At 53.2% G+C, this 27,978-nt stretch overlaps 14 protein-coding genes across 14 annotated transcripts; 8 read left to right on the top strand and 6 right to left on the bottom strand.

The window, feature by feature from the left end:
* Positions 1 to 15: 15 nt before the first annotated feature.
* Positions 16 to 870, top strand: N7459_000483 (alpha/beta hydrolase; the record flags this gene model as incomplete). The annotated part of the gene is made up of 1 exon (XM_056939668.1): positions 16 to 870. One exon carries the CDS (start codon positions 16 to 18, stop codon positions 868 to 870), a length of 855 nt encoding a protein of 284 aa, XP_056803948.1.
* A 259-nt stretch (positions 871 to 1,129) lies between these two features.
* N7459_000482 (proteasome regulatory particle lid subunit RPN5) lies at positions 1,130 to 2,830 on the bottom strand (the record flags this gene model as incomplete). The annotated part of the gene is made up of 5 exons (XM_056939667.1): positions 1,130 to 1,732; positions 1,789 to 2,277; positions 2,334 to 2,570; positions 2,634 to 2,690; positions 2,747 to 2,830. The coding sequence occupies 5 exons, from the start codon at positions 2,828 to 2,830 to the stop codon at positions 1,130 to 1,132; spliced, it is 1,470 nt and encodes a 489-aa protein (XP_056803947.1).
* Positions 2,831 to 3,862: 1,032 nt separating this feature from the next.
* N7459_000481 (putative siroheme synthase) lies at positions 3,863 to 5,600 on the top strand (the record flags this gene model as incomplete). The annotated part of the gene is made up of 2 exons (XM_056939666.1): positions 3,863 to 4,187; positions 4,243 to 5,600. The coding sequence occupies 2 exons, from the start codon at positions 3,863 to 3,865 to the stop codon at positions 5,598 to 5,600; spliced, it is 1,683 nt and encodes a 560-aa protein (XP_056803946.1).
* Positions 5,601 to 5,982: 382 nt separating this feature from the next.
* On the top strand, positions 5,983 to 7,790 carry N7459_000480 (uncharacterized protein; the record flags this gene model as incomplete). Its single annotated transcript, XM_056939665.1, has 4 exons — positions 5,983 to 6,038; positions 6,098 to 6,179; positions 6,283 to 6,473; positions 6,950 to 7,790. 4 exons carry the CDS (start codon positions 5,983 to 5,985, stop codon positions 7,788 to 7,790), a joined length of 1,170 nt encoding a protein of 389 aa, XP_056803945.1.
* Positions 7,791 to 8,410: 620 nt separating this feature from the next.
* N7459_000479 (RNA methyltransferase) lies at positions 8,411 to 9,576 on the top strand (the record flags this gene model as incomplete). Its single annotated transcript, XM_056939664.1, has 2 exons — positions 8,411 to 8,442; positions 8,571 to 9,576. The coding sequence occupies 2 exons, from the start codon at positions 8,411 to 8,413 to the stop codon at positions 9,574 to 9,576; spliced, it is 1,038 nt and encodes a 345-aa protein (XP_056803944.1).
* Positions 9,577 to 10,334: 758 nt separating this feature from the next.
* On the bottom strand, positions 10,335 to 10,658 carry N7459_000478 (FAD-dependent oxidoreductase; the record flags this gene model as incomplete). Its single annotated transcript, XM_056939663.1, has 1 exon — positions 10,335 to 10,658. One exon carries the CDS (start codon positions 10,656 to 10,658, stop codon positions 10,335 to 10,337), a length of 324 nt encoding a protein of 107 aa, XP_056803943.1.
* A 1,223-nt stretch (positions 10,659 to 11,881) lies between these two features.
* N7459_000477 (uncharacterized protein) lies at positions 11,882 to 12,265 on the top strand (the record flags this gene model as incomplete). Its single annotated transcript, XM_056939662.1, has 1 exon — positions 11,882 to 12,265. One exon carries the CDS (start codon positions 11,882 to 11,884, stop codon positions 12,263 to 12,265), a length of 384 nt encoding a protein of 127 aa, XP_056803942.1.
* An 87-nt stretch (positions 12,266 to 12,352) lies between these two features.
* Positions 12,353 to 16,983, top strand: N7459_000476 (putative ABC multidrug transporter; the record flags this gene model as incomplete). Its single annotated transcript, XM_056939661.1, has 5 exons — positions 12,353 to 12,911; positions 12,982 to 13,040; positions 13,100 to 14,408; positions 14,479 to 15,502; positions 15,558 to 16,983. 5 exons carry the CDS (start codon positions 12,353 to 12,355, stop codon positions 16,981 to 16,983), a joined length of 4,377 nt encoding a protein of 1,458 aa, XP_056803941.1.
* Positions 16,984 to 17,551: 568 nt separating this feature from the next.
* N7459_000475 (uncharacterized protein) lies at positions 17,552 to 18,603 on the bottom strand (the record flags this gene model as incomplete). The annotated part of the gene is made up of 2 exons (XM_056939660.1): positions 17,552 to 18,376; positions 18,445 to 18,603. 2 exons carry the CDS (start codon positions 18,601 to 18,603, stop codon positions 17,552 to 17,554), a joined length of 984 nt encoding a protein of 327 aa, XP_056803940.1.
* A 364-nt stretch (positions 18,604 to 18,967) lies between these two features.
* Positions 18,968 to 19,820, top strand: N7459_000474 (uncharacterized protein; the record flags this gene model as incomplete). Its single annotated transcript, XM_056939659.1, has 2 exons — positions 18,968 to 19,568; positions 19,648 to 19,820. The coding sequence occupies 2 exons, from the start codon at positions 18,968 to 18,970 to the stop codon at positions 19,818 to 19,820; spliced, it is 774 nt and encodes a 257-aa protein (XP_056803939.1).
* Positions 19,821 to 20,277: 457 nt separating this feature from the next.
* Positions 20,278 to 23,404, bottom strand: chsA (chitin synthase I; the record flags this gene model as incomplete). The annotated part of the gene is made up of 5 exons (XM_056939658.1): positions 20,278 to 20,292; positions 20,359 to 20,877; positions 20,943 to 22,967; positions 23,032 to 23,210; positions 23,380 to 23,404. The coding sequence occupies 5 exons, from the start codon at positions 23,402 to 23,404 to the stop codon at positions 20,278 to 20,280; spliced, it is 2,763 nt and encodes a 920-aa protein (XP_056803938.1).
* A 1,050-nt stretch (positions 23,405 to 24,454) lies between these two features.
* N7459_000472 (oxidoreductase) lies at positions 24,455 to 25,424 on the bottom strand (the record flags this gene model as incomplete). Its single annotated transcript, XM_056939657.1, has 3 exons — positions 24,455 to 24,520; positions 24,575 to 24,924; positions 24,983 to 25,424. The coding sequence occupies 3 exons, from the start codon at positions 25,422 to 25,424 to the stop codon at positions 24,455 to 24,457; spliced, it is 858 nt and encodes a 285-aa protein (XP_056803937.1).
* An 891-nt stretch (positions 25,425 to 26,315) lies between these two features.
* ltpA (tyrosine protein phosphatase LTP1) lies at positions 26,316 to 26,864 on the top strand (the record flags this gene model as incomplete). The annotated part of the gene is made up of 1 exon (XM_056939656.1): positions 26,316 to 26,864. One exon carries the CDS (start codon positions 26,316 to 26,318, stop codon positions 26,862 to 26,864), a length of 549 nt encoding a protein of 182 aa, XP_056803936.1.
* Positions 26,865 to 27,090: 226 nt separating this feature from the next.
* On the bottom strand, positions 27,091 to 27,828 carry N7459_000470 (demethoxyubiquinone hydroxylase family protein; the record flags this gene model as incomplete). Its single annotated transcript, XM_056939655.1, has 1 exon — positions 27,091 to 27,828. The coding sequence occupies one exon, from the start codon at positions 27,826 to 27,828 to the stop codon at positions 27,091 to 27,093; it is 738 nt and encodes a 245-aa protein (XP_056803935.1).
* Between the last annotated feature and the right edge of the window lie 150 nt (positions 27,829 to 27,978).

Below are 27,978 nucleotides of genomic sequence, written 5' to 3'. Positions count from 1 at the left end.
CAGAATTTGTCCACAATGGCACCGAAGCCCACAGCCTCCGCGCGCCAGCCACTCAAAATCCTCATGCTGCACGGCTACACGCAGTCCGGCACCCTTTTCCATGCAAAGAGCCGCGCTCTCATCAAACACATCCAAAAAGCCTTCCCCTTACACGAAGTCAATGCGATCTACCCAACAGCCCCGCTGCGCCTGAGACCAAGTGATATCCCAGGCTACGAACCCTCCGACAACACCGAATCCGAAGAATCCGTCGAAGCATTCGGCTGGTGGCGGCGGTCGAACACCGCAAACCCGCCTCTTTACCAGGGCCTCGAAGACGGCCTCGCCTCCGTCGCCAAGGTCCTCTCCGACGAAGGGCCCTTCGACGGCGTGATCGGGTTCTCGCAGGGCGCCGCACTAGCGGGCATGGTCGCGGGGCTATTGGAGCCGGGCCGGAAAGAGTCTTTCGAGAGCTTTGCGAAGGATGAGGTTGACGGGGCGGCGGGGATGCCGTTCCCCGAGGCGTTCGGGGCTGGGTTTCAGCATCCGCCGTTGAAGTTTGCGCTGTGCTATAGTGGATTCCGGGCGCCTGGGGCTCGGTACCGTGGCTTCTACGAGAACCCGCCGCTCCAGACGCCGGTGTTGCATGTGCTTGGGTCGCTGGATGCGGTTGTCGAGGAGGCGAGGAGTCGTGCGTTGATTGAGGCGTGTGCGGGGGAGCCGGAGAAGGACGGACTGGTGGTTTGGCATCCCGGTGGTCACTTTTTGCCTAGTCAGCGGCCTTATCTCGATGCTGCGGTGCAGTTTATTCGGAAACAAATGGAACGGGCCAGTGGCGGGGGAAGTGTGAAACAGGAGGAGGATGTCAATGAGATGGATGTTCCGTTTTGAGGGCAATAGATCGATATACATAAATAGAAGTTGCTAGAACTAGATCACACCCAGGTGTCCTTTGCACGAATGAACTTGAGGCTCAGTTACGGTTGGTGGGCGAAAACTGACTTATACCCACGAATACAAGACAAGAAGATTCCCACATAATCAGTAGCCTGATCTTCATAAGGGGTCTGTCTACCGGCGATTTATTTTACACGAAGGCAGGATTCCCACACCCTAATCTCCCACGCATGAACACCGTCGCGACCAATAACTAACGGGCCTTGGCCTTGTCACCGCGAGAAGGCAGGATCCGAGCCATCATTTCTTCCTTGGTAATCAAATGATCGATCCGCTCCAGAAGACCAAGAAGGTTCTTCATATCGCTACTCCACTCGTTGAGCACGTCGTCTGCATCCCGGGGTTTGGCGAAGTTGACTAGCCGCGCGGGCCGGTCGATCTTGGCGTGGATGGTCTTCGAGGTCACCAGATCGCTGATGTACTTTTCCGTCTCTTCTTCGGTCAGGTCCAGAAGCTGAGTCAATCGACCCATCTGGATGCGAGTGTAGTACTTGGCCACCACCCGCACGTTATGTTCGATGACCCGCTTGCGCAAGTCTTGCCATCTCCGGTTGGCCTGGTTTTCAGCAGACTGCTGGGCCTGGGAGTCAAATACGTCGGTGCTGCACAGATGAGGGCCAAACTGCTCTGCAACCATGGGCCAGCGCATCAGCTCAGGGATGGTAAAGAGTTTGACGAGGCGAGCCTCCTCGGGAACCTGTGACAGCCGGGTGTCTTGTTGGATGCGGTGCAACAGATCTGACTGCTCGTTGTCGTAGGGAGACAGGACAATATAATAGACAATCCGTGCAAGGGACTAGATACGTTGGGTTAGCCATGGATATTGGTCAAATCCAACACGCAAGTACATACCGCACGCAGATGTTCTGGGTTGTTCTCGACCGCCTCAGTGTCCAGGACTTCTCGGTAGTTCTTGCAGACATCGAGATACTTGTAGTCGTGGTTGGCCAGAGTGATTTGCTGGTCGTAGTAACGCAGCTTGAGGTCAGTCACGTCATCGTCGACCTCCATGGGAGGCTCATCTGGCCCCCGAGTCTTCTCTCGCTCCTCCGCTTGCTTCTTGAGCTTCTCGATCTCCTCGGCACTCTTCTTCGGTTTGCGGTTGAAATACCGCTTGTTGATCTTGCGAATGAGGATGGAAGCCTGAGTCCAATCTCCGCGTTCAATACACAGGGCTACTTGCTCCAGGATAAACTCGGTCTTCTCGCGTCTCGTCATCGAACCAAACGTCTCCACCTGTAGCTCACACAGAATATCGGCCGCCGCATTGAGATCGCCTTGCGACTTCTTGATATTCGAGAGAATTCGGGTCACACGGGCTCGCTCGACTTCGACGAAAATCTTTCAGGAGTGTCAGTGTTGTCCAAATGGTCAACTCGGACACAGTCTCCACCTACCTTTCCTTCAGTGACCGTCCGCAAAGTTTCGATGACAGAGAGCTTGACTTCCAGGTTCGGAGTCTCATCCAAGAACTTCATCACCGCCTGCACCATCCGCGTTGTGGCCTGCTTGAGCTGGGCATGTTTCTTGGAGAGGAGGAGGACTTGGTCATTAAGCAGGTTCCAATCACCGGCATTCTTGCTGATGGTGACTATGGCGACCAGGAGGCGGGATGTAGTGGCAAGATCGGAAGCCTAAAGGCGGTCCTAGTCAGCAGGGAGGTCGATGATTCGGAGATGGAGAATGAGGTCACGGACCTGTCGTGCTTGCTTCTCCAGCACAAGCAGCTTATCGATCGCACCCTGAACATCGGTCTGGAAACATGAATAAATTAGTATCGTCATCATCAAATAGGCACTCCGGGTCGCACCTTCGCAAGGGCCTCAGCTTCCGGGATGAGCTTGTCGGCGTCCTTGGTGAAGTCCTTCTCGGGCTTCATCAAAGCGTCGGACATGATGACGATGTGGATGGAGACTGATCAGTGGAGGAGGAAGCAGCGAGAAGAGACAATGGACATCAGCGTCGGTGGGAGTTCACCGACAACACAATGCGTAGATTCGGGACAGGAGATGGCAGATGGAGGTGATGCTGGAGCTCTGCTACGCCGTTCCGCCCTTGAGCCTGAGCTGTAAGCTCCGAGACCACGTGACCAGTCAACATTCGCCCAGATTTCCAGCCTTCTCCAGTCTCTTGACGTACCAATATATTCATAATTATTCAATATTATATGATATTTGTTGCTGAGTACTGCTCTTGTATGGTCATCAAGAATGCAACCTTGGAAATAATGACAAACATGTACTGTTGGGCCGAAAATAGGAGAAAGTTGGAGCATTTTCATTGCTTTGGGATGATAATGGGATGCACATCCTCATAGAATATCTTTCAATCAATAGATACCTAAATAGATCACAACTAGGTCGTCAGACATTGCTCCAGATGTTCAGGTTGTCTTGACATAGCGGCTGCATTGGCTGCCAACTAGCTCAGGCACACACTTAGCTAAGCCCCCCGGTCACGCAATCACGCCATCCCGCGTTAAACTGCTTTAGGTGGTGCAGATGTATAGAAAAATTTCCCATAGACTGAACAATCACATTAAGCGCCATCTGCAGGGGACAATTCGAGCTGTCCATATCGAGAATCTTGACACAACGTATTATCTCCGTGTCCACAGGTTCTGCACGGTGGCGCTGCGATCGTCGACTCGACCGGGCCCCCCTCCAAGATTCTTATCAGCCGTTATCGCCAATCGCGACTGGGCTTTTACTCAGTCCGGAGTATTTTCTGTATCTCCGCGGAAACGCTGCAGAGCAGTGCATTGGCCGTTCAAGGAACCTTTCCAGGCAGAGATTGAAATACTCAGACTGGGAAATCCCTTGTGGACGTCTGTTGCTAGACTGCAAGCATTCAGTTGGACATTTGAAGATATTGAAAGTGCCGCATTTGGAGGGACAACCCGCAATCTGCGGCCACACACGACACTATGAAGGATGCCTCCAGTGACTCCGGACACTTTGTGCCATTGATGACTGCATGGAATGTTGAGTCACAGATTCATTTGATTGTCGGAGCCAACCCTTTAGCCGCCACTCGTTGTGCGAAGAGTCTCGAAGCCGGAGCCCGGCCCATCATCATTGCACCAGAGACGGTGGACATGCACTTCACTCTCTCGGAACATATTGCGAATGGCTCCGCAGAATGGTTACGTCGTGATTTTGAAGACGATGATCTAACGACGCTGGGGCGCGAGGATGTTGACCACGTGGTGGACACAGTCTTTGTCACTTTGGGTGGCAGCAACCCGCTTGGTAGGTTTTGGGCATGAACATGGGGTCCCAACTGCTGCTGACATGAATTCTTCAGCTCCACATATTTCCAAGCTGTGCCAACGTCTCAGAATTCCCGTCAATGTATCTGACACGCCAGAGCTATGTTCGTTCACGCTGCTTTCTACCTACTCAGACGGTCCGCTCCATGTTGGTATCACGACGTCTGGCCGTGGCTGTAAATTGGCATCACGCCTTCGCAGAGAGGTTGCTGCCTTTCTTCCTGCTAACCTTGGGTCTGCAATTGATCGACTTGGCTCCGTCCGGCGACGACTCTGGGAGGAGGACAATGCGGCGGGGTTAAACGAGGTGGCTTTTGAGGGTGATGACGATGACACAGCTGGCCAAAAGCATACCTTCAACAATTTGGTCACGGAAGGAGATGCTGCCGCAGCCAAAACAAGACGGATGCGCTGGCTCTCGCAGATCTGCGAGTATTGGCCACTTCGAAAGCTTGTCTCCATAACAGATGCTGATATCGACGCAATCCTGAAAGCATATTCGTCTGGCATGGACAGCACAAAGGAGGTGAATGGAACTCACGATTTATCCCGGAAAGGCAAGATTGTACTTGCTGGCTCCGGTCCTGGTCATCCCGATTTGCTCACTCGTGCCACGTATAACGCCATCCAAAATGCCGACATCATTCTTGCCGACAAGCTCGTGCCAGCTCCAGTATTGGACTTGATACCCCGCAGAACAGAAGTTCACATTGCGCGGAAATTTCCAGGCAATGCTGACCAAGCTCAGGAGGAGTTCTTGCAGATGGGACTGGCGGCTCTGCAGAAAGGACGGCAGGTGCTTCGACTGAAACAAGGAGATCCGTACTTGTACGGCCGCGGAGCGGAAGAGTTTGATTTCTTCCGCGGGAAAGGTTATATACCAGTGGTGCTTCCGGGAATTACCAGTGCCATGAGTGCATCCCTCTTCGCAGACATTCCCGCAACCCATCGCGGAGTATCTGACCAAGTCTTGATTTGTACTGGCACGGGCAGGAAGGGCGCTGCTCCTGAGCCTCCAACTTATGTGTCTACTCAAACTGTCGTTTTTCTGATGGCTCTTCACCGGCTATCTGCTTTGGTGGACTCCCTAACCACTTTTCCTGCCGACGACCTGAAGCGGGCCCGAACTCTCTGGCCGAAGGAGACACCTTGTGCAATCATTGAACGGGCCTCATGCCCTGATCAGCGGGTGATTCGGTCAACATTGGAACATGTCTGTTTGGCGTTCGAGGCCGCCGGATCGCGGCCACCGGGCCTGTTGGTTGTCGGCGCCAGCTGTCATGTGTTGCACAACCCCAACGACCAGAAATGGGTGATTGAGGAAGGATTCCACGGATTGGATGAATTGCACAGTGAGGCGGAGGCTGCCACTGCGCACCAGGCCGAGGAATGAAAGATGGGCATTTTGCACATCAAGCATAAGTATGATTTCATAGCATCGGCGTTACGACGGTTGTGTATATAGACGAGATTCAGATACCCCGTTCGGGCAGAAAGAGAATATTTGAATATATTGATTAATTCTGCATGCCACTCATTCAGCATATTTATAGCCACAATTCGTGGATACGAGGCCGAAGACTGACTTGGTCCTGCACAGCGACTGCTGAGGATGCCAATGGCAGACTCGACTGTAGGTCACTGTACCTGACATCCATGGATAGTTAGTGAGCGGAGATGACTCCACACGCGCGCAGCCTTATCGCCCCGATAACCCGCCAACTCCACCTCATCAACTTCGATGATCCCACTTCTTCTCCATCACCACAGCCACCATGTCATCCGGAAAGCCCAGAACAGCCTACTTTTCTAATGGACAGGCTCTCCAGAGGTAGAATACTGCGATGGTACCCAGCGATGGACTCTGCTAACATCGTACGACGCCTACAGCCCGCCATTGACCGTCCGTCTCACCCGTTTCTTTGAAGGTGTCTATGTCTTCGTCGGCTTGTATCTCGTGAGCCTATTTTCGGTATGGTTCATCTTGTTGCTCCTAGTTCTTCCTGCGCTTTTCACTTGACGTCCTCCCTCTATGACCCACTGTGCACTTGGAATGCTGACGCGCCAAACCACAGCTCGACCCCTATACCGCAGCCCAGAACTCGCAGTTCAACATTCACCGACCGAAAACATCTGGATCTAATCCTCGCTGGGGTGGCCCAGGATCCTACGGTCCTGGCGGAGGAGGTGGTGGTGGCGGTGGAAGCGGCCCGGGCTCCGGTCCAGGACGACGCATTGGACGAGTTGATGATATTCGAGGGCCAGAGTGCGGGAGCTGTCGCTAGAAGCGCAGCTAAATGGCTGCAATGAGCTCTGCAGCAGGAAAACTAGGAACTCATATACCGAAATGGAGGTGCAGCCGCCAAGAGCAATGGCCTCCATCTCCAAGAGCTTCTACAGTTGAATCAAATTCATCGGAGACAGTTCCGAATCATGCTATACGCTTCTTCTATCTGACTTCTCATGCCGAGGTCCGATATGCGCCCAATCCCATACTATTTCCTCAGATCGACTACATAGACAACTGCGCCATCATACCCTGTACCCTTTCCTGCCAACGAATAGCGGCCATTCCCGCCGGCACCAGCCTCCTGTGACACATCCTCGCCGCTTTCATCGTGTCAAGATGAATCACAGATCGTCATGATGATTCGCCAGCAACCTCACGTGATGGCACTTCCCCTCTTCCCCTCCATCGAGGCCGGTGAGGAAACCGACTAGATTCCACTCTGATGGCGCGAGTGCCCTGAACAGCCGACGAGAATCCAAGATGTCGTCCGTATCACCGGTGCCATCCACAGACGAGGAATGGGAAAGGTTGTTCAGCGAACTCAAAGTGAAGCTCCCAGAACGATCCTTGTCCCAGCCGGCGATCCCGTTGGATATTCCACGATTAATCGACCACACGCTGCTGGTACAACCGGCCACCCCTGAGCAGATCGATCAACTCTGCGACGAAGCGCGCGAGCTCCATTTCGCGTCGGTGTGTGTCCGGCCGGAACATGTCGCCCGTGCTGCTGCGCAGCTCAAGGACATTCCGAGTACGGTAGTTTCCTGCGTGGTGGCCTTCCCAGAAGGCATCCAAGCAACCTCCGAAAAAGTGCGAGAAGCCCAGGAGGCGGTCAGCCAGGGCGCGAGTGAGATAGACGTGGTCATCAACTATCCATTGCTAAAGGAAGGCTACTACAAAGCGGTGTACGACGATATCGATGCCGTGCGCAAGGCCACACCCTTTCCGGTCAAAGTCAAGGCCATCGTGGAATGTTCTCAGCTTAACCGAGACCAGCTGATTGCCGCGACGGTGTTGTGTTGCAAAGCAGAATGCGACTTCGTCAAGACCAGTACTGGATTCACTGGGCCCGGCGCCTGCGTCAGCTCTGTCACCACAATGCGGCTCGTTGCCGAGATATACTTTGATGCATGTAAAGTGAAGGCCAGTGGAGGGCTTCGGTCTGCGAGTGACTGTATGCGTATGATCAAGGCCGGTGCTACGCGCATTGGGACCAGCGCTGGGGTCAATATCGTCAAGGAGCTGGACGAAGGGGAGGTCTTGGAGCAAGGGGCAAGCCATGCGGTTACTTAGCTCTATCACTTCGAGGGCAGCCCTGTGTGGAAGCCATTCAGAATGTCGTCAGAGGTGGACCCTTGGTGGAACCTGGGATATCAATCCTCAACGGTACACGCCAGTGCAAATGTCAGATGGCCTCGTTGATATGACAGTAGGAAGAGTGTATCTGGATTTCCATGATCTATGACTTGACGCATGGTATGAGCCCTACTTTTGTGGATGAACTGTTGTAGTATTAGACGCGGCCATCTATGGGAACCGCCGCCGCGTAGGGTGGAGTACGGCGTGGAGCATGCGACGTCATGGTGCTTCTCAATAGCCCTCACGATGTGTCTGATAGCAGAGAAAAAAAAGGATTTGTCGTCCATTTTCCAACCCATCGCACCTGGCGTGCTTGCGTGACCTGGGAAGTCTGCTTCGGCGAGAGCCAACCCGCGAACGCGTCCGCTCACGGGAGAGAATGAACAACACCTTTAAGGTAACTGTGGTGCAATGGAACATGCCCCATCCCCAGGGCTCTCTGATCTTGTACCTGAGGTCGTTCGCCCGGAAAAAGAATCCATGCTGATCACCTTGTATACAGCGGCAAAAATCCTCCCACGCCCGGAAATCAGCTGCACGTTTCACCTCTCGCGATGTCCTCGAACGCACCTCGAAGCCGTCTGCGGTATACACTCCGACCGGTGGCCGGCCACACACCTTGACAGTAGCCTTGCCGGGCAGCATCATTGCCAAGTCAGCGAGAAGCCCCTGCGATATCAAGTTCTACGCAACTGACTCCGGTTAATTGCGCAGTGCCCAATCTCCCGAGCAAAAGACCCTCCTCGCTGGTGCCATTGCGCGTGCATTGGCCGTTTTCTGTGTGGACGAGGTAGTTGTCTTCGACGATGACGAGAACCACACCTCCAACGACGACGACGACCTCAGTTCAGACAAGCACCAACACCATAATACCCACGCAAGCGAGTACACCGCGTATTCAGATCCCTCGCACTTTCTAACACACTTGCTCTCCTACCTCGAGACGCCTCCGTATCTGCGAAAACATCTGTTCCCAATGCATCCCAATCTTCGCACGGCTGGCCTGCTGCCGAGTCTGGACATGCCGCACCACCTCCGCGCGCACGAATGGTGCGACTATCGCGAAGGCATCGTCGTCTCGCCATCTCTCCAGGTAAATCCCGGGAGCAGATCTCGCTGCAGTGCTAATCGCAAGCACTCGTATTGGGATTCCTCCGAGGACGACAGTGACGCCTCTTCTCAGGCCTGTCATGGCCGCAACCGCACCGTCGTCGACATCGGCCTGTCCCAGAGGATAACAGTTCCAGAATCTGATCTGGCTGCGCATTCCCGTGTCACGGTCCGCATCTGCCCGGATGGCGCGCACTCCGTGCATCCCTCTGCCCCTCGCGCAGAGGCCGGTTACTACTGGGGATACTACGTGCGACGATGCCGGTCTCTGTCCGCCGTGTTCACAGAATGCCCGTTTGATGGCGGATACGACCTTTCATTCGGGACCTCCGAGCGCGGGTCTCCGGTGCGCCAGGTGCTGCAAGGAGATTCTGGTTCCTTGCCACGGCATAGGCGTATGCTCGTTGTCTTTGGCGGCGTGTCTGGTATTGAGGCCGCGGTTCGAAATGACCCCCAGTTACAGGAAATGAATTTCCCGCCGGCAGAAGCAGACAAGTTGTTCGATTACTGGGTGAACTTTCTCCCTGGACAGGGTAGTCGGACAATTCGCACCGAGGAGGCTGTGTGGTTGGGACTGACCAGCCTGCGTGGATTGGCCCAGAGGGAATGATCGGTCTGTTTTGGTTCTGGCGTTTCCGCTGTGAGCGTGCTTCCCATCGCATTGTGTTCAGCTTCGGTGTTTTGCTGTGGAAGGGGTAATACCAGCGGGCTTATTAATTTTAAGGTGCGGCCTCGATATCCATGGACGGACTATTGCTATATATATCAGATCAATAGGAGCTCCCCTCGTATCAAGGCATCATCCCAAAATCCATTTATTCAATTGAGCGGATGCAGGTAAACTGCAATCACAAACGCTGTCTGCCATTCTCCAAGGCTTGATCTCGCCACCTCCATAACGCAGCTAGCACAGCAGCAGGGCCAAGGAAAATGGAGCCACTGACCGCACTGAACAGTGTCAATGGCAGAGAAGCCTGCGTCACGTTCACTCGGCGCAAATCCCATATCACGAACAGACACCAAGTAACGACCCCAAGAAGCAGACATCCAAACTGTATCCATTCGACTGACAAAGTTAGCGGATTGAGAGTCTGCAACAGGGGCTGTCTAGCAAGAACCAGGTGGGTGGCACTTGCCACAAAGAACAAGAGAGAGAAGAACCTTGAGAGATATTTCATGTCCGCAGTTCCGAATAGTAAATCTCTCAGCTGGAGCTTTGCCGGGCTCCTCCCATACAAGCTCTTGCCAATGCGTAACAACATTGGTAGCCCGATATGTGCTAATAGCAACCAATCTCCATGGCAGCTGGCGGTTAAGGAATAGGAAATCGTATCCCAGCCTACCAGAGCGAGATGGGTGAGCCTGATCCTAGAACGGGCCTAACGGGGATAGTACTGACAGTTCTCCTAGCATCTTACCAAATCCATGAGGTGATGCCAAAAGGCGTCTATCGGGTCCGTGGCTTTGCGATATGAGCATTGCCATAGCTTTTTGCTCAATGCGCTCATACATACCCAGCTGGTCCAGAATTCTCTCACCTTGAGGAAGAATTCCGATGCTAGCCCCGAGCTGGGGAGCGACAGCGTCGTGTTTCTCAAGGACGATGTAGTCGATCTCGTACCGCTCCAGGATACGCGCGAGAGTCAGGCCCGCGATACTTGCTCCCACGATGATCACTTTGAAGGCCGACATCTTTGCCATTTAGAAAGTGCTACGACTACAATATCAAGAAGAATATACAGTGATATTTATATATGACCCTGCTGAGGAGTTGTTGTGTCGCGGGGTGTGGCTCGCATAGGCTCGCATTGAATGACTCGCAGTTGCGATCTAGTGGATCGGAAGCTACCGAATGAAAGGAGAGTAGACTAACCTTCCCAGACGAAAACCTCTGGGCTCGAATGTGAAGCATTTGACTACCAGGTGTATCGGAAGAGACAGCTTAAATAATCCGCTCGTTGGTTTCCACGGCTCTTCCGTAATCGCCGGGTGTGGACGTCGCCGAGTTCCCGAGAATTCTTGCATCTTCGGTGGACCAGACTTCGCTTTGCACGCCCAAAGTGGGTTCGAAGGAGGCCCGAAACACCCGCGTTTGTGCTTATTCACGCTTACTCTTGGGCCCAGATCTGACATTGTTGACGACATGAGATGTACCCTACTGTAGTACTGTAGGGATTATCATCATTCCTACTGACACGATTGGCCCCTGGCATAAAAAATAAACAAGCTTGGCAGGACCTTCAAGGGCACTGAGCGCCACTTGTTCTGCCTGCAGGGGCCTCTATTTTAGCCTGCGCTGCGACTGTTTCAGTTTAAACTTTCTATAGGTAAGACTCCAGCAATGCCACCTAGTTAGTGCATACCCTGACACGGTAGCTATCTAACTGATAACTGATGCACTCTGGGGATGTGTATCACAGGCTCGCGCAATTTGCCACTAATCTGATCAGATAAAGGCTCCAAAATCATCTCCCTTGCGTAAGGTCAATAAACATGGCCACCGAAAGTTACGGGACTAAAACCTTGTCTTGTCTTGGTCCATGGCATAACTGCGCACGGGTGTTGTGCGCGCTATACATCCGGGGAATGCTTAATCAACGTGTTTACATGTACGGTTCGGCCGTTTTGGCCCGAATCCGTCCGATTTGGCCCGAATCCGTCCGATTCTTTCGTCCGGTCAACAGTCAAATGTGCGGCAGGTGGTCTCTTGTTTTTAATTGGCAGCGACCGCAAGGGGGCCGCATCCTGTAGAGGGCCCTACTTAGCCCCTTTTTGGTAAAACGAGCACAACTGAGAGACAAAGCACTGGTGCCTGGGAACTGCGCATGGGTAGAGAGAGTGTGGACTATTTAAATTTCGAGGTCCTGGATCAACTATTGGATGTTCTAGAGTGATCTAGACTTGAGTCAACATCCATGAATTGGTCCGGCGATCCAAAACCCCCGCTGAGTCAGCGGATCCTTCTCCGACCGGGTCGCAACCTTGGAAGTCATTTGCAGTTCTTCTCCTTTGCGGTCATGGCGGCGAGATTACTTCGCCATGGAGAAGCGCCGCACGGCGTCTCGGGAACGATCGACGAGATGGGTCTGCCCCCACACTGCTCGGGTTTCCACCATCCGAGGCCAATCGGCGTGTCTGTTTACGACGCATCCGGCATCGACGTCTATCCGGTCCCGAGATCAGCCCTGCTGAAAACACTGGCCATCGGCCCGCTCTTATCCTCTTCCGGTAACCGTTGGGCCGATTTAGTGTTCACTAGCAGTGCCATGCCAAGCTATTGGATTGCGTCTGCGACTTAAATATTGTTTCTGCCCACGAGCTCGGAGGCCACGTTAATTACTCCTTTACCACGGACGCCCTCCTGTGGATTTTCCTGCCTGCCCGCCATGTCTTCCGAGACGGTAGTCGAAGACAAGGAAGCCGCGCAGAATGACAACCTATACGAACCGATTTCCTTGATCGACCCGAACGAGGTGGATAACCTAACCCAGATCGCCACTCAGCAATCCCGTCGGCAATCCACCGTCCAGGCTGCTCGCCGTCTCGCGTCCATCGCAGAACAGGATCCCTCTCTCAACCCCCAGTCCAAAAATTTCGACTTGCGAAAATGGCTGACCGCGGCCATGACCGATATAGGCCGCGAGGATCGTCGCGGTCAGAACATGGGAATTGTTTTCAAGGACCTTGATATCTACGGATCTGGTTCGGAATTGCAATTCCAAGAGACTGTCTCATCCTTTGCAACGTCTCCGCTGCGGCTGGGCGAGGCGTTTCGCAAATCCCCTAGCAAGCGGATTCTGAAGGACTTCAATGGACTCCTGAAGAGTGGAGAGCTGTTGTTGGTGCTGGGTCGTCCGGGCGCTGGCTGCAGTACTTTACTCAAGTCCCTTTGTGGAGAGTTGTATGGTTTAGAGAAGGGCCAGAACACTACGATTCACTATAATGGTACTGTCGTCCATCCCTGAATCTCTTACCGAGAAAAACACACGGAGGTGATACTAACAGAGTCGACCAGGTATTCCTCAGTCTCGCATGGTCAAGGAATTCAAGGGCGAATTGGTGTATAACCAAGAGGTGAGACGACTTCCGAGCCTAATAGAGATCAAGCCGAATTGCTGACGGAGTCATTCTAGGTTGACCGACACTTTCCTCACCTCACCGTCGGGCAGACGCTCGAGCATGCGGCTGCCATGCGAACCCCTGCACATCGTTTCCAGGGCATGTCCCGATCGGAGTTTGCCAAGTATACCGCTCAAGTCGTGATGGCTGTGTTTGGTCTGAGTCACACCTACAACACCCGAGTGGGTAATGATTTCATTCGAGGTGTCTCTGGTGGTGAGCGAAAGCGTGTCAGTATTGCCGAGATGGCACTCTCCGCGGCCCCCCTGGGTGCGTGGGATAACTCGACTCGAGGATTGGATTCTGCTACGGCATTGAAGTTCGTGGAATCTCTTCGATTGCTAGCCGATCTGACTGGCTCGGCACACGCAATCGCTGCGTACCAAGCAAGTCAAAACATCTACGACTGCTTTGACAAAGTGGTCGTTCTTTACGAAGGCCGTCAAGTCTTCTTCGGCCCCGCTGCGACAGCCAAGTCGTACTTTGAGAACCAAGGCTGGGAGTGCCCTCCGAGACAAACCACTGGCGACTTCTTGACTTCGATCACCAATCCTCAAGAACGTCGAGCTAAGCCTGGAATGGAGAATCGCGTTCCTCGCACCCCAGAGGACTTCGAAAATGCTTGGCACAATTCGCTCGAGTACCGTTCGCTCATGAGTGAGATCTCTGAATATGAGAAGGAATACCCTGTGGGGAACGATGTCGCTGCTGTTACCGAGTTCCAAGAAAAGAAGCGCGGCAATCAGGCCAAGCACACTCGTCCTACCTCGCCCTATATGGTCAGCGTACCGATGCAGATCAAGCTCAACACCGTCCGTGCCTACCAACGCTTATGGAATGACGCAGCTTCCACCGTGTCCACTGTGGTGAGCAATATTATCATGGCGCTGATCATTGGCTCTACCTTCTACAATTCGCCAAACACAACCGGCGGTTTCACGTCCAAGGGAGCTGCTCTATTCTTTGCGGTTCTCCTGAACGCTTTGACGGCCATGTCTGAAATCAACAGCCTCTATGCACAACGTCCGATTGTCGAAAAACATAATTCATACGCATTCTATCACCCTTTTACGGAAGCCATTGCTGGTGTGGCAGCCGACATACCCGTGAAGTTTTGCCTTGCGGTCGCGTTCAATATCATCCTTTACTTCTTGGTCGGGCTTCGGCAAGAACCAGGCAACTTCTTCCTCTACTTCTTGGTCACCTTCTTGATTACCTTCGTCATGAGTGCGGTCTTCCGGACATTAGCCGCGATCACCCAGACTGTGTCACAGGCCATGGGTTTGGCTGGTGTTATGATTCTGGCTTTGGTCATCTATACCGGTGAGTAGCCCATCATGTCTCGTGTGATGCCTTGAAAAAAAAAGTCAATAACTAATTTCTGCTATGATAGGATTCGTGCTCCCCGTTCCGTCAATGCATCCATGGTTCGAGTGGATACACTACCTGAACCCGATCTACTATGCCTTCGAGATTCTTATTGCGAACGAATTCCACGGAAGGGATTTCGCTTGCTCGGAATTTGTGCCATCATATGCGGACTTGACGGGCAATAACTTTGCCTGCTCCGCGTCCGGCTCTGTTGCAGGCGCGCTGAACGTCAGCGGTGATCAATACATCTGGGTGAACTACCGATACTCTTTCTCGCACGTCTGGAGGAACGTTGGTATTCTCTTCGCGTTCCTCGTCGGATTCATGATCATCTATTTCGTTGCTTGTGAATTGAACTCTTCAACTGCCAGCACTGCCGAGGCCCTGGTTTTCCGCCGCGGTCACGAACCCGCGCATCTTCGTCGCAAGAATGCAGGCTCTGATGTCGAGGACGCCAATGAGCAGCCCCTGGCACAGTCGACAACCGCAGAAGGAGAGAAGGGAATGTCTTCCATGCAAGCCCAGACTGACATCTTCACATGGCGCAACGTTTCCTATGATATCGAGATCAAGGGAGAGCCTCGCCGACTTCTGGATAACGTTGCCGGTTGGGTCAAACCAGGAACTCTGACGGCGCTTATGGGTGTTAGTGGAGCCGGTAAAACGACTCTTCTGGATGTCCTGGCCCACCGCACTTCAGTCGGTGTTGTGACTGGTGACATGTTTGTCAACGGGCGCAGTCTTGATGAAAGTTTCCAACGCAAGACGGGCTATGTCCAGCAGCAGGATCTTCATCTTGAAACGGCCACAGTCCGCGAGTCGCTTCGTTTCAGTGCCCTGCTCCGCCAGCCGGCTAGCGTGTCTATTCAGGAGAAGTACGAATATGTTGAGGATGTGATTCGCATGCTTAGAATGGAAGACTTTGCCGAGGCAATTGTCGGTGTGCCTGGTGAGGGTTTGAACGTCGAGCAGCGTAAGCTGTTGACCATTGGAGTGGAGTTGGCCGCAAAGCCGAAGCTTCTTCTTTTCTTGGATGAGCCTACCAGGTAAGTTGTGGTACCAGACTAAGACCTGTCTCCGTCATACTAACTTTTGACCTAGTGGTCTTGACTCGCAGAGTTCGTGGTCCATCGTCTCCTTCCTCCGCCGTCTTTCTGAACACGGCCAAGCTGTCCTCTGCACCATCCATCAGCCCAGTGCTATTTTGTTCCAGGAATTTGATCAGCTTCTGTTCCTGGCACGAGGTGGCAAGACAGTCTATTTCGGTCCGATCGGTGAGCAGTCCCGGACGCTCTTGAACTATTTTGAGTCCAACGGAGCTCGGAAGTGCGATGATATCGAAAACCCGGCCGAATACATGCTTGATGTCGTCAATGCAGGCACCAACCCTCAAGGTGAAGACTGGTTTGATGTGTGGAAGCAGAGCAAAGAAAGCCAGCTGGTCCAGGCGGAGATTGATCGCATTCACAAAGACCAACAAGAGAAGGTCCCGATCGAAGAATCCGACGAAGGCCACTCGGAGTTCGCTATGCCGTTCTGGTTCCAACTCTACCAGGTCACCTACCGAGTCTTCCAGCAGTATTGGCGCATGCCTTCCTACGTCATTTCGAAATGGGGACTGGGTCTTGCTGCTGGTCTCTTTATCGGATTTTCCTTCTACCAGGCCAAGACTTCTCTTCAGGGCATGCAGACCATCATTTACTCTGTTTTCATGCTGTGCACAATCTTTACACCTCTGGTCCAACAGCTCATGCCTCTGTTTGTCAATCAAAGATCTCTCTACGAGGTCCGTGAGCGCCCGAGCAAAGCCTATTCCTGGAAGGCCTTCCTCATCGCCAACGTGATTGTGGAACTCCCATACATGATTGTGACGGGATTGCTTGTCTTCGCTTGCTACTTCTACGCGGTTGTTGGAATTCCCGACTCGGTCTCCCAAGTCACTGTTCTTCTCCTATGTATTCAGTTCTTTATTTACGCCAGCACCTTCGCGCAGATGATCATCGCCGCCCTTCCTGACGCCGAAACCGCCAGCGCTGTTGTGGTCCTTCTCTTTGCCATGTCGCTCACTTTCTGCGGTGTGATGCAGCCTCCTTCCGCTCTTCCGGGCTTCTGGATCTTCATGTACCGCGTCTCTCCCTTCACCTACTGGACAGGGGCCATGGCTAGCACACAAGTGCACGGCCGCCACGTCAAATGTGACAAGTCCGAGCTTTCAATCTTCGATCCACCGAACGGACAGACCTGCTGGCAATATCTCAAGCCATACGCTGAGCGTGCCGGAGGCTACGTGGTCCAAAAGGATGCGATCAAAAATTGCGAGTACTGCTCGGTCAAGATCGCCGACCAATATATTTCCGCATCTGACATCTACTACTCGGACCGATGGCGCAACTTTGGCATTTTCTGGGCCTACGTCGCGTTTAACATCTTCATGGCTACGATGCTATACTACACTTTCCGTGTGAAGCGTTGGAGCCTAGCTGATATCAAGCAAAAATTCTCATTCAAGAAGACCAAGAAGACTTAGATATGAGAACTTCAGCGTCGACATTCTCTTTCTGTCACTATGTTCCTATGCTTATTGTAATTCTTTGTTTCTTTTCAGCTGTTGATATTTTGACCATCGTCTCATACTTTCATTCCTGTTGGCTGGGCTTCCATAGATCTCTCTTCGTTGGTATTAGATACTAGACAATTTCAAGACTGCGATCAGCTCTTGTGGTATTTAGATTCGAATCGATCCATTCCTGATCCAAGTCAAATGCACCTAGAAGAGGATTTTCCGATAGGCTCAACGTTTCTCTAAATAAGCTCGCTCTTTCAGGATGTCCATGCGTGCTGATTTAAACTTAAGCCTCATTGCGTGCAGACTCCATGCCAGCGGTGCTGCGCCCAGGATTCCAAATCCTTCGATGAGATTCAAGTGGAGAAGAGGAATAATAATCCCAACGAATGTCGAAAAGCCTTTTCGTTTTCCTTTCTACCCGATGCTCACTGCTCTGAATTTCTCGCTACTCCAATTTTGTACAATGCATACACTTTCGTGAATAAAGTGGTATTATGAAGAGGATCCCTTCGGATGTCTTTAGTCCCTTCTACTCCAGCCAAACTTCCACCGCCCTCTTGATCGTATCCTGCAACCACTCCTCCTCCTCCAGCCGAATATCGGTATCAAACCCATGGTCCCCATCTCGAACAGCAAGAACAACTCCCTCGCGTCCAGGCAGATCTTTAGTCACCACCTGTGCACGTGCGATGAACCTCTCACTATCCACAACCGGCACCACACTATCTTGACGACCATGAATCACCGCAATCCCGCCCCGCGGAATATCCAGCCCCGGCTGCTCTAGACGCGCCATGGGATACAGGACCTCGCGGGGCACGCCCTCCGCGCCACGTGCGTACAGCGCGCCGATCGTGCCGTGCTCGATGATAGCAAGCATATACGCCAACCGCTCCCACGACTCATTGGACGACTCAATCCTCCCAGGCGTAGCCACGGCCTCCGTCTCCTGGATGAGAGACTTGGGCATATGACGCCCGAACGGCGGGTGTGCGCGCGGCGCATTGTAATACTCCGACGCTGGGTCGACGAAGGGATACCCGGCGGTGGCCGCACGAATCTGCGTTGGGTGCGCAAGGCCCAGGGAGATACTGAGCAGGCCGCCGGCAGAGCTTCCTGCGGTGAGAACACGGTCGAGGTCACACTGTGTGGGCGTGGAGAGTGCGGCGAGCACATCCGCCAGAGCGGGCGAGTGGACCCACGTCCAGAAGTCTTCGATGTCTTCGTAGATCTCGGCGCTGGTTACGCCGGGCATGAGCCGGTAGTTCGCACTGATAATCACTGCCCCGTGCTTGAGGGCTAGATCGGAGAGCCAGTGCGGCCAGAAGTCCATGTAGAGCGAGTCGCTGGTGACCTGGACTTGCTGGTCAGTTGTAATTTTCTTTGGAGCGTGGAGGATCAGAGTGGACGGGAGATACTGACCAAGCCACCGCCATGGAAGTGAAGAATTGTCGGTCTTTTGCCGGCATGAGATGTCTGTGGCACGAGGATATCAGCACGGATGCCGTGGTCTCCGACTGTTTTGTAGGATGTTTGGAGGACGGCGAATCCGTCCAACTTGGGATGTGAAGCAATCGTCATTTTGTGTATGTGGGTGGTCTGGGAGCTTCGAGATTGCTAACAAGGAAGTGCTGAAGCAGGAATGCCTTGCTTTATAGCCCATGATAGGATCAGGCATCTAGATGTCCGCCTCTGCATGGCGAGTCTCCGCCTTCCGGACTCGGGGTCAAGCTCAGGCCGAATTAATAATATTGATAATCTGGACAAGATGCCAGGTTCCATCCAGAGACATGCCGATAAGTCCGATGTGTGTGTCACATCGCGTTCTCTCAGCGCGAATTCCGTCGAAGGCGTGTTTGCATTCGGCATGGAAGCCATCCTGGCCAATCAGCGTTGACTCTCCGCAAATCACCCCGACCGGTGCAAACACCCCCCTGGACTCCGGATGCAAACATCCATTTCCCTGTCGAAGCAGCGCGACTCGCAACCGCTGCAGATTCCAACGCCCGCAATGGACCCAGACGCCAGTGTGCCCGAGCCGGCCCCTTCCGTCTTTAACTACGTTCTCTCCTTCCTCCTCGTCGGTGTGGCATGGGGCTTCACGACCCCCTTCATCCGCCGTGCCGCGGCGGACTTTAACGCGCGCCAGGAGAAGCAAACCGATAGCTCAGGCGGCGCGCGCGGGAGATCGCAAACCCAGTCGTCAGCACAATCGGTCCTTGATGGCGCGGAAGAAGAACAGGAGCTGCTGAGTCGCGACGAGTCGGAGGAAGAGGGGGTGCGCCGGCGGAGCGGCAGCCGACAGCGCCAGGGCGAGAGTAGCAATCCTCGAGATGATGCGCCTGGGGCCGAGGAAGAGGGGGATGAAGATAATACGCCGACGCCTGCTTGGAAACGCAACTCGTCGTCGCAGTCCTGGTTGCGATCGAAGGTCGTCTCGCTCTTCTGGACGGTGGTGAATCTGCTCCGCACGCCGGCGTACTCGGTTCCGCTGGTGATCAACTTGACTGGTAGTGTCTGGTTCTTTCTGCTGGTTGGAAAGCATGGTATGTCCTGCCTTCTCTATCGCCGGGGCTTGGGTGGCAGATCTGGAGCGCGTGGGAATGCTAATATTGACTGTGGCAGAACTCTCCCTGACCGTGCCCCTGGCCAACTCGAGTGCATTTCTGTTCACCGTCTTGGGGGAGTGGTATGTCGAGCGCAAGGTGATTGCGAAGGAGACCTGGCTGGGCCTAGTCTTGGTCTTGGGTGGCATTGCATTATGTGTGCATTCGAAGAATCAGGCTGATTCTGGCTAGAGTCGTCATAGATCATCGCGCTTTTCTGATTGTTGTCGCAATATCATTGAAATACATAGAGACGATCGTACACTTCGTTGTTTGACGAGTCCATTTCATCTATACCAACGCCCACTCAACCCGCCTTGAACGGGACACAACTCATATCTACAGATACAGAAGAATACCGACTAGCAAAGAGTCCCGGTAACAAATCATATCATGCAACCATGTCCCCCAAGGCCATGAAAAGTGAAAAGGAAAGAAAGAAACATACCAGACATCACCAACAGATAGTAAAACGTTGCCATACATGGGGGTTCATAACACATATTACACGATTCCGATTCCATTTTCCATACTGTACCAGACCGGGCCCGCCGTGGTATCAACGTCAACGTGAGGGGATATATTGCAAACACGAGATGAAGCAAGGCCGAATGAAGCACAACCGTCATGCTGAAACGATGCCGAAAAATCAAACGCCTCGGAACTAGAAGCGCAGAGTGAGGTTAGCGTATGCCGCCACAACCCTGAGACAAAGAATGAAGAAACTTACCATCCGAACAACCAAATACCACATTGCACCCATGAACTTGAACATCGAGAGCGCGGCAACGCTCCACAGGACGACTTCCATGTAGATCAAAGATCGCTCATTTTGAGTCGTATCTTGGGTTTCACCGTTGGAGCTGGACGTCTTGTCGAATGTCTCCAGGCCAGCCGCACTCAGCACTACTGCCCCAAGAGCGAAGTTGCAGAATACCCACGCCAACACGACGGCACTGCGGAATCCCTTGTAGTAATCTGCCTGGCGGTCTTCCTCCGAGATGACCTCGACTTCCTTTGGCGGCTTCATCGCGAACTTGGCGAGCTCGGATTCATACTGTGCATTCAGATCACCATCATCCTGGGGGATATTCACATCGACCTTGCCGCCCGGCTTTAGATTGGCAGAGGGCAATTTCTCTGCCTTGTCATCACCCTTGGTACCCCAGGTGATATCGTGGGTGTTGCAGAAGGCGTAAATGTTGAGAACGTTGATGTAAGTCGGGGTCAGAAGGATGTATTGGATGAACTGTGGAGAGAGTTAGAAGAATCGACGACTGTAGTTGAGAGGGGGGGGGGGGGGGGGGGAAGGACCGAAGTGAACATATGCCAGGGGTCCATGAAGATGAACGATGCAATGAACCACATGACATAGGTTGACCCAAGGGAGACGATGATCGAGAAGAAGGTCTTGTTAGTGAACAACTGGGTGACGGAGAAACTCTTATCATGCAGCTCAGTCTCGATGGACTTCACCGTGACGAAGACTGCGGCAAACGACAAGTAGATCATGATGCAAATCCAGAAGTAGACCATTGTCATGTAGAACTTATTGGAGCCACCGGGTCGATTACCAAGAGCGAGGACGAAACAGGTTACCAGAGTCGCGAGATAAAGCCACTCGAAGACGATACCCAAAACCTTGCCGGTAGTACTCAAAAGATCTTTATCGCCAAGATATGTCGTCAAAATGTGGAAGACCAAGAAGAAATTACCAATCCCGAACCATGCGAAGATCATCGCAATGGTCTGGTAGATGAACTCGATGAACAGGGCAAACTTGCGCAGGAAGCTGTGATCGCTGCGGAAGATCTGGTAGAAGTGAGTGATGGCGTAGACCGCGGCGAAGAAACTACCGTTCAGCCAACGACGACGTTGAAGAATGAACTCGGCCATACGGTCGGGCACATCAGTCTCGCCAGTCGACGACTTGACGTACTGGAGTAGCCAACGGCACTTCCGTTTGGAGACGATCTCGAAGCACAAGATTCGGTCCTCAGCCAGGTACATGTTGGCCGTGAAGATACCGGCGTTCGCACCGTGCATCTTCTCACCCAGAAAGTATCGCTCAAGCGGGCCCTGGCCGTTCTTGTCATTTTGAAGAGCCACGTAGCGATACGCAGAGAAGGCACCGGGCAACACGGTAATGAAACCGAAGGCAGACTCCAGAGGCTTGTCCAGAATGTTGCTAAGCTTGTACTCGAAGTTCTGACCAGCCACCAACGGGTTCAGCAGCTTCTTGCCGTGTGACAGCATGACCTTGATCTCACCACAGGCCCCGCCACACATGGGCTCCACATCGAAGGCCTTCCACAGGTGATAGATCGAGTCCTTGCCGGGCTTTGTACCAGCATCGAGAAGCACACAGATATTGGGATCCAAAACGCGACCAAACGCCTGGAAGAACCAACGATGCGAGTTGATCTTCTTCTGGTTCTTTTCCTTGAGACAGAAAATCATCTGGACTGGAGGCCCTGAGCGCGGCTTGAGCTGAACCTGGTTGCCCTTGAGCTCCATACCAACCTGGGTCGTGTACTCGTAAATGTGCGCCGTCACGTCCTTGCCGTTAACCTGCTGCTTGGCGATTCCATCCTGGTACACACCCAGACCGGCGAGCACAGCACGAGTCCGGGGGTTGATCTTGGCACGTCCATCACTGATCACGCAGACGACGATCTTCTTCCACGCATCCTTGCCCCAGGTCTTGCTGCTGGTACGGGAGCACATGTGCTCGATGTTCTTGAAAACACCAGACATGGTGCGGGCAAACAGGAAATCATCCTCGTTGTACATGGTAACGGCGATGAAAAGCTCGGTGTGTCGTGGCTTCGCGAACAGCTTCTGTCGCAGAGTGAACCGCTCCTCGAAAAAGTCGGCCGGGTCGCAGGTCGCGGCGGAATATCGCATATGCGTGAACTCATCTCGCCCGGGTGGCTCGGCGTGCGGCACCTGGCTGAGCAACTTCGGGGCAATGGGACAATCGAGGACGAGATTACCGTTGAACAATTGGACCTCCTTGACCGTCTTCCAGCGTTTGATGGGAGCGGGACTGGGAGTCGGCCGCGGCTCATCCTGGTAGTCTGTAGTGTAATCGGGGCCAAAGGGGTTTTCGCCCGTCTGCAGCATGGGGGCATTATCGTCATACGGAGTATGACCTCCCTCGGGGTATTGACCTAGGTCGTAATCGTCATGTGGAGAGTGCGCAGGTTGGTAGGGCTGGGTGTAGTAGGCGTCATGGTGCGCTTCGGGGTCGACGGTGTAGTCGCCATAGCCGTAAGGACCGTGTCCCTCGTAGGCTTCGTTGTGACCGTAGGAGTTGTGGATGTTCTCCACGGAGTACTGTAAACCCCAGCAAATTAATACAATCCCACAAGGCGCATGGTTTTCTATGTACAATGCTCACCGTGGGCTGCTCGGCGAGGCGATCACTGGAGGGCATGGGCAAATGACCCGTCGGGCCATACGGGTTGTCCTGGAGTTGATAGGCATCCAGAGGTCGGCCTGGGGATGGCGTGCGGTTGGTATAGGAATTGAGATGTGAGGGATTCATCATGGGCGCATGATGCTCGTCCCCGAAGGGATCTGGCGTGCGCATGTTAGTACCGTTGTCGGTGCTCCAGCGCTCTTCTCGAATCGCAAGGTCTCGGACACGCGAATCGCACCGGCGACCATGCACTCTCAATGACCGGCAAGACAGTGCAATCGGCGTAGCAAACAGTGAGGGAGAGACAGGGGGAAAGGAAATACTCACCAGCTCCGACACGGTTGTAGGCCATAGCGCGCTGACTCGGTTTGAGTTCAGCGCAAGAATCCTACCCCAGAGGCAGCTAGTAGGGGCGCTCGTCGCTAGGAGATTGCGCCAGGAGCGCGGGTGGAAAGGCCAGCGTCGGTGGTTAAGAGTTCACTAGTCCAACCGACGGGCCCAAACTCTCGGCGTCGTTTCAGAATCAACAGGCGCCCCAAACGAAATTATGAGACGGGATCTGGGGATAAGAGGTTCACGGTCGCACGGAAGAGTCGAAGACCAGAAATAATGAAGGAGGTTCCCCCTCTTGAGTGGTGTTTACGAGGCCCTGACGCCGATCACAACGATGACCCGGTGGAGATGAGGCAGACGAATAGGCGTTGATGGACAGACCCGCAATGCAACGAGGATGACGCCGCGCTGCAGATGAGAGGCCGGGGAGTTATCCAAGAGGTATGAAGCAAAGCACAAGGGCGAACAGGAGATTGAATGTGCGCAGATGTCAAGAAGCAAAATCTCCTGCGCTTCATCTGAAACGTGGCAGAGCGACCCGTGGGTGAGAAGATTGAGGACGGCGGGACGTCTCCATCGCTGGGCCAACGGGCGGCATGGACGCCTTCGCCACGCTCCGCTGCGCCTTCGAGCAGATGCTTTTTTTAGCCAAACCTGGCTGCCTATAGTGAAGTAACTCCATAGTTACTCGTTCTATCTACGATGTGCACGGCTATGAATAGATCCGACCCCGGATTTTGCTCTTGCAGTGCGTCGATGAGGAACTCCTTCGCATCGCCTCGCCCCGGGTTATTGCCACAGTCGCAACCACAGCCACACACTGCGATGATCATGGCGTATCACAATCCATAGTGCTGCAAGGACACGAATCACATTGCAATGGAAGATCGACGATGATGCGAGCTCGGGACTTATCAACAAAGATCCTGAGCACAAATCCTACTACATTGCGGCATATCAACCAAGCCTCCCCCAGAGAATGGTGGAATATGCATATGTACAAGCCACCACCATCGAATCAATACTCAAATAGAACGTGGCTGAAATTCCAAGAACAGAAAAAGCGCTATTAATCAGACCCAGTCATCGTCCTTGATAGTGTATCAAGGCCGGTCCCTTTGACAGCGAGCATGCCCTAGATATCATCAGTGAATTGGCCATCATACGCAGGACCTATACATTTGCTTACCATTAACCAGTCGGGTATTAAGGCCATTGCAACTCTGACCAAAGTCGATTGTGCACCTCGCCATATCTTTCCTTGCGCACCGCCGAGGACATCGTCCACCACTTTCTCTGCATACAGCGTGGTCTTCATCTGGGGATGACCCTGCTCTCCTCGCGCATACACTCCAATCCTTGGCGCGATTGAGGTATAGTAGGAGTCGGATGGCAGCTGGAATTCTGGATAGTTTGAAAACCATCGAGATCGAACATTGCCCGTGATGACAGTAATCACATCGACCCCGAGAGGCTTCATCTCCAATGCCATTCCTTCGCTTATGACCTTGACCGCAGCCTTAGACCCACAATATAGACCTATCATTTTTTTTTCTTCTGTTAGTTTCTCCTCTGTGCTTTGGCGAAGGAAACCTACTCTGGTATGGGAGCCCTACACATGCTGCCGTTGATGCGTTGTTCACAATCGTACCCTTGGCATCAATCACCAGCGACGCAAATGCTTGTGAGGTGCGCACCATCCCCCATAGATTGACGTCAAAAACACGCTGCGAGGCCTCGATGTCGGAGTCCAAGAAAGGCATCACAAAGCCACATCCCGAGTTGTTGACTAGGTAATGCAACCTTCCGCCTGTCTCTTTTGCTACAACATGGTATGCTGCCGTGATGCTTGCAGGGGAGCTCACGTCCAGTTCCAGAAAAGTGATATTCGAGAGATCTCTCAGATCCTGCATTTTTGACGTATCTCGAGCCGTTGCAAATACATGGAGACCCTTCTCGTGGAATGCTTGTGCGAGGGCTGAGCCAATGCCTCCATCGCTGCATCCTGTGATGAGGACATATCTGGTGGGCGATTGCATGGCTTTCAATGTATCAAATATTTGATTAGCTTTTTAAGAAAGGATATCTAGATCTACCAGCGAGTAAATAAGTGTTCCTGGTCTCATCTGGCCCCCGGTCGGGCCGATTCATAGTACCGGCTCCCCCAGAATTTAATTCATCCGTCCACGGCCTCTTGAGTTCCCCCGGTCCATCTAGGACGACTCTTTCCAGTGATCCTCATGCAAGGATTTTCTGCGCTTGTAGGAAAATGCGACCAGCCCTAATCAAATATTGTCCTTGAACACGCATCCCAGCCACAGATATATTGTTCGTTCTGGAAATCTTAGGAACCAACGGAGTGATATACTAACTGCAGGTAGTTGATATTCCGAGCTATGTATTCAGTTCAATAATCTCAAAATATAAGATTGGTCTTGAAAGAGCTGCCAACTATATTCACCTAGGTAGGTATACCCATTTCAACCCATCGTATGTGGTTTGGCTATAGTATCGACGATGCGCAATATTTAAGGATTGTGGCGCAGTCTTCCCCATCGCAGCAAGGTAGAATTTCTATCTCATGGGCTATATTACTCTAGATGTTTAACACAAACATTCAAGTCCAGGGGGAAAAATGATCACCGCGAAGACATGGAACCAACTTGATTGGGTGCAAAGACCACGACTTCCCAGTCAACAGCCACGCACTATCGCGGTCCCCTCACCCATCGACCCGAGTCCACCATACTTCCACCTCTACCTCTCAGGTGCTCTCACATTGACAGCCACCTTGAATCATGACGTCCAATTCGACTGGGCGCCCTGTGAGCGTCTTATTTGTCTGCCTGGGAAACATCTGTACGTCACACTGCCCACTGTCGTCTACGCGACCCCGCCACTAACGTGCTTTTCGTCCAGGTCGCTCCCCCATGGCCGAAGGCGTCTTCCGCAATTTGGCCGAAACACACCCTTCCATCGGCGAGATTGACTCCGCCGGCACTGGCGCTTACCACAGTATGGAGCCCCCGGACTCTCGAACAATGTCCACCCTGCGCCGCCACGGCATTACCAATTACAGCCATGCGGCCCGCAAGGTGACCAAGGACGATTTCCTTCAGTTCGACTACCTCCTCGCCATGGATAAGTACAATCTTCGGGACTTGCTGGACGTGCGGGAATCGGTCATTGCGTCGTTGCGTCGGAAGACGGACCCGAAGTCTGCCGCCAAAACCACTCGGTCTGCCACCGAGGCTGCCATTAGCGGTCATGGTGCGGAAGCCAAGGTGGCCGAGGTGAGGCTATTCGGTGACTTCGGTGCTGGTGGGAAGCTGCATGACCGTGTGGGCGGAGGCGAGGTCGTCCAGGACCCGTACTATGGCGGTGCAAATGGATTCGAGGAAGTCTACCAGCAGGTTGTGCGTTTCTCCAAGGGTTTCGTGGATTACTTGGAGAACAACCCCGCCGGCTCTGATGAGTAAAGCCCAGTATATGCGTGACAGAGCGGTCTGAAGGTGACAGTTCTGGATTGAAGGATGGGATTGTTTTCATGATACCCTGCTGTTAGGGATGGTGGCCTGGTTATAAATAGCGCGGGAAAGAGAACGAATAGACATGAATCAAACTGTACAAGTATAATACATTTAAAGGCTAGATGAGACAGCATATATATCAAAGTGAGCGATGCCCATCGGTTGTACAGCAGGACTAGACCTTCTCACTGATCCTGATGGCAGTCCGACAACCAAGACGAATGACATCCACTAATGGGTCGTATGGCTTGGCCTCTTTGGAATCATTGGCCACGGCATGGTCGAGGTGCTCGAGTTCCTCGTCGCGAATCCTCCGGAAGGTGGAAAGCATATCCTTCAGTTCGTCATCTAATTCCTCTCCGCGTCGCTCAGCATCGGCCTCCCACGACAGTATCTCTCGGACTTGGTCATTATAATGCGATCCAATTTCGGTTTCCACGGCCTCGGTGCATGCCATGGCGGCTTCGCGTCCCAGCGCGGCAGTCGACCATCCCAGGAACGTGGCCGCAGCCTCCCATACTGGGTACATAGCCGTTGGCCGGATCTGATGTTTTGCAACAAGGCCATTGAATGTCTTCAGGTGGCCTGCCTCCTGGTCGTACATATGCTTCATCAAGGGTCGAAGGTGTGGATGTGAGCGAACAACTTGAGGGTTCTGAGCGGTGTAAATAAGTGTCGCTGCAAGCTCGCCAGCCTGGTTGACACGGAGTGCACTGTCAAGGTATTCACGTTGTCGCTTGCTGAGAATGTATCGAGGTTTAGTGTTACCGGAAGAGCCGGCGGAGGACGCATGTCGGCGTTGACCATGCAGGGTTGTTGGGGCGAGAAAGTCGAGGAAGATCGGCGAGGCTGTTCGGTAGGGACGTCGACATTGTGCCAAGGCACATTGCCGTAGAGAACGTAGGGAGTTCATTGATGGTATCGAGGAGAGCTATCATAGGAATGGCGTTGGCTTGAGATCTCAATGGCGACGGTCAAGGTCTTAGCGCAACCGCGCGGTTAAGGTCTTGGCGCCGGATGTCATGAACTGCGGAGGCCAACTTTGCGACGAGCATCTACGCCA

The sequence above is a fragment of the Penicillium hispanicum genome, assembly GCF_028827665.1.
Source record: "Penicillium hispanicum strain IBT 35686 chromosome Unknown utg000001l_segment0_segment0, whole genome shotgun sequence".
Taxonomy (NCBI): domain Eukaryota; kingdom Fungi; phylum Ascomycota; class Eurotiomycetes; order Eurotiales; family Aspergillaceae; genus Penicillium; species Penicillium hispanicum.
This window is presented reverse-complemented; position numbering and strand designations above follow the sequence as displayed.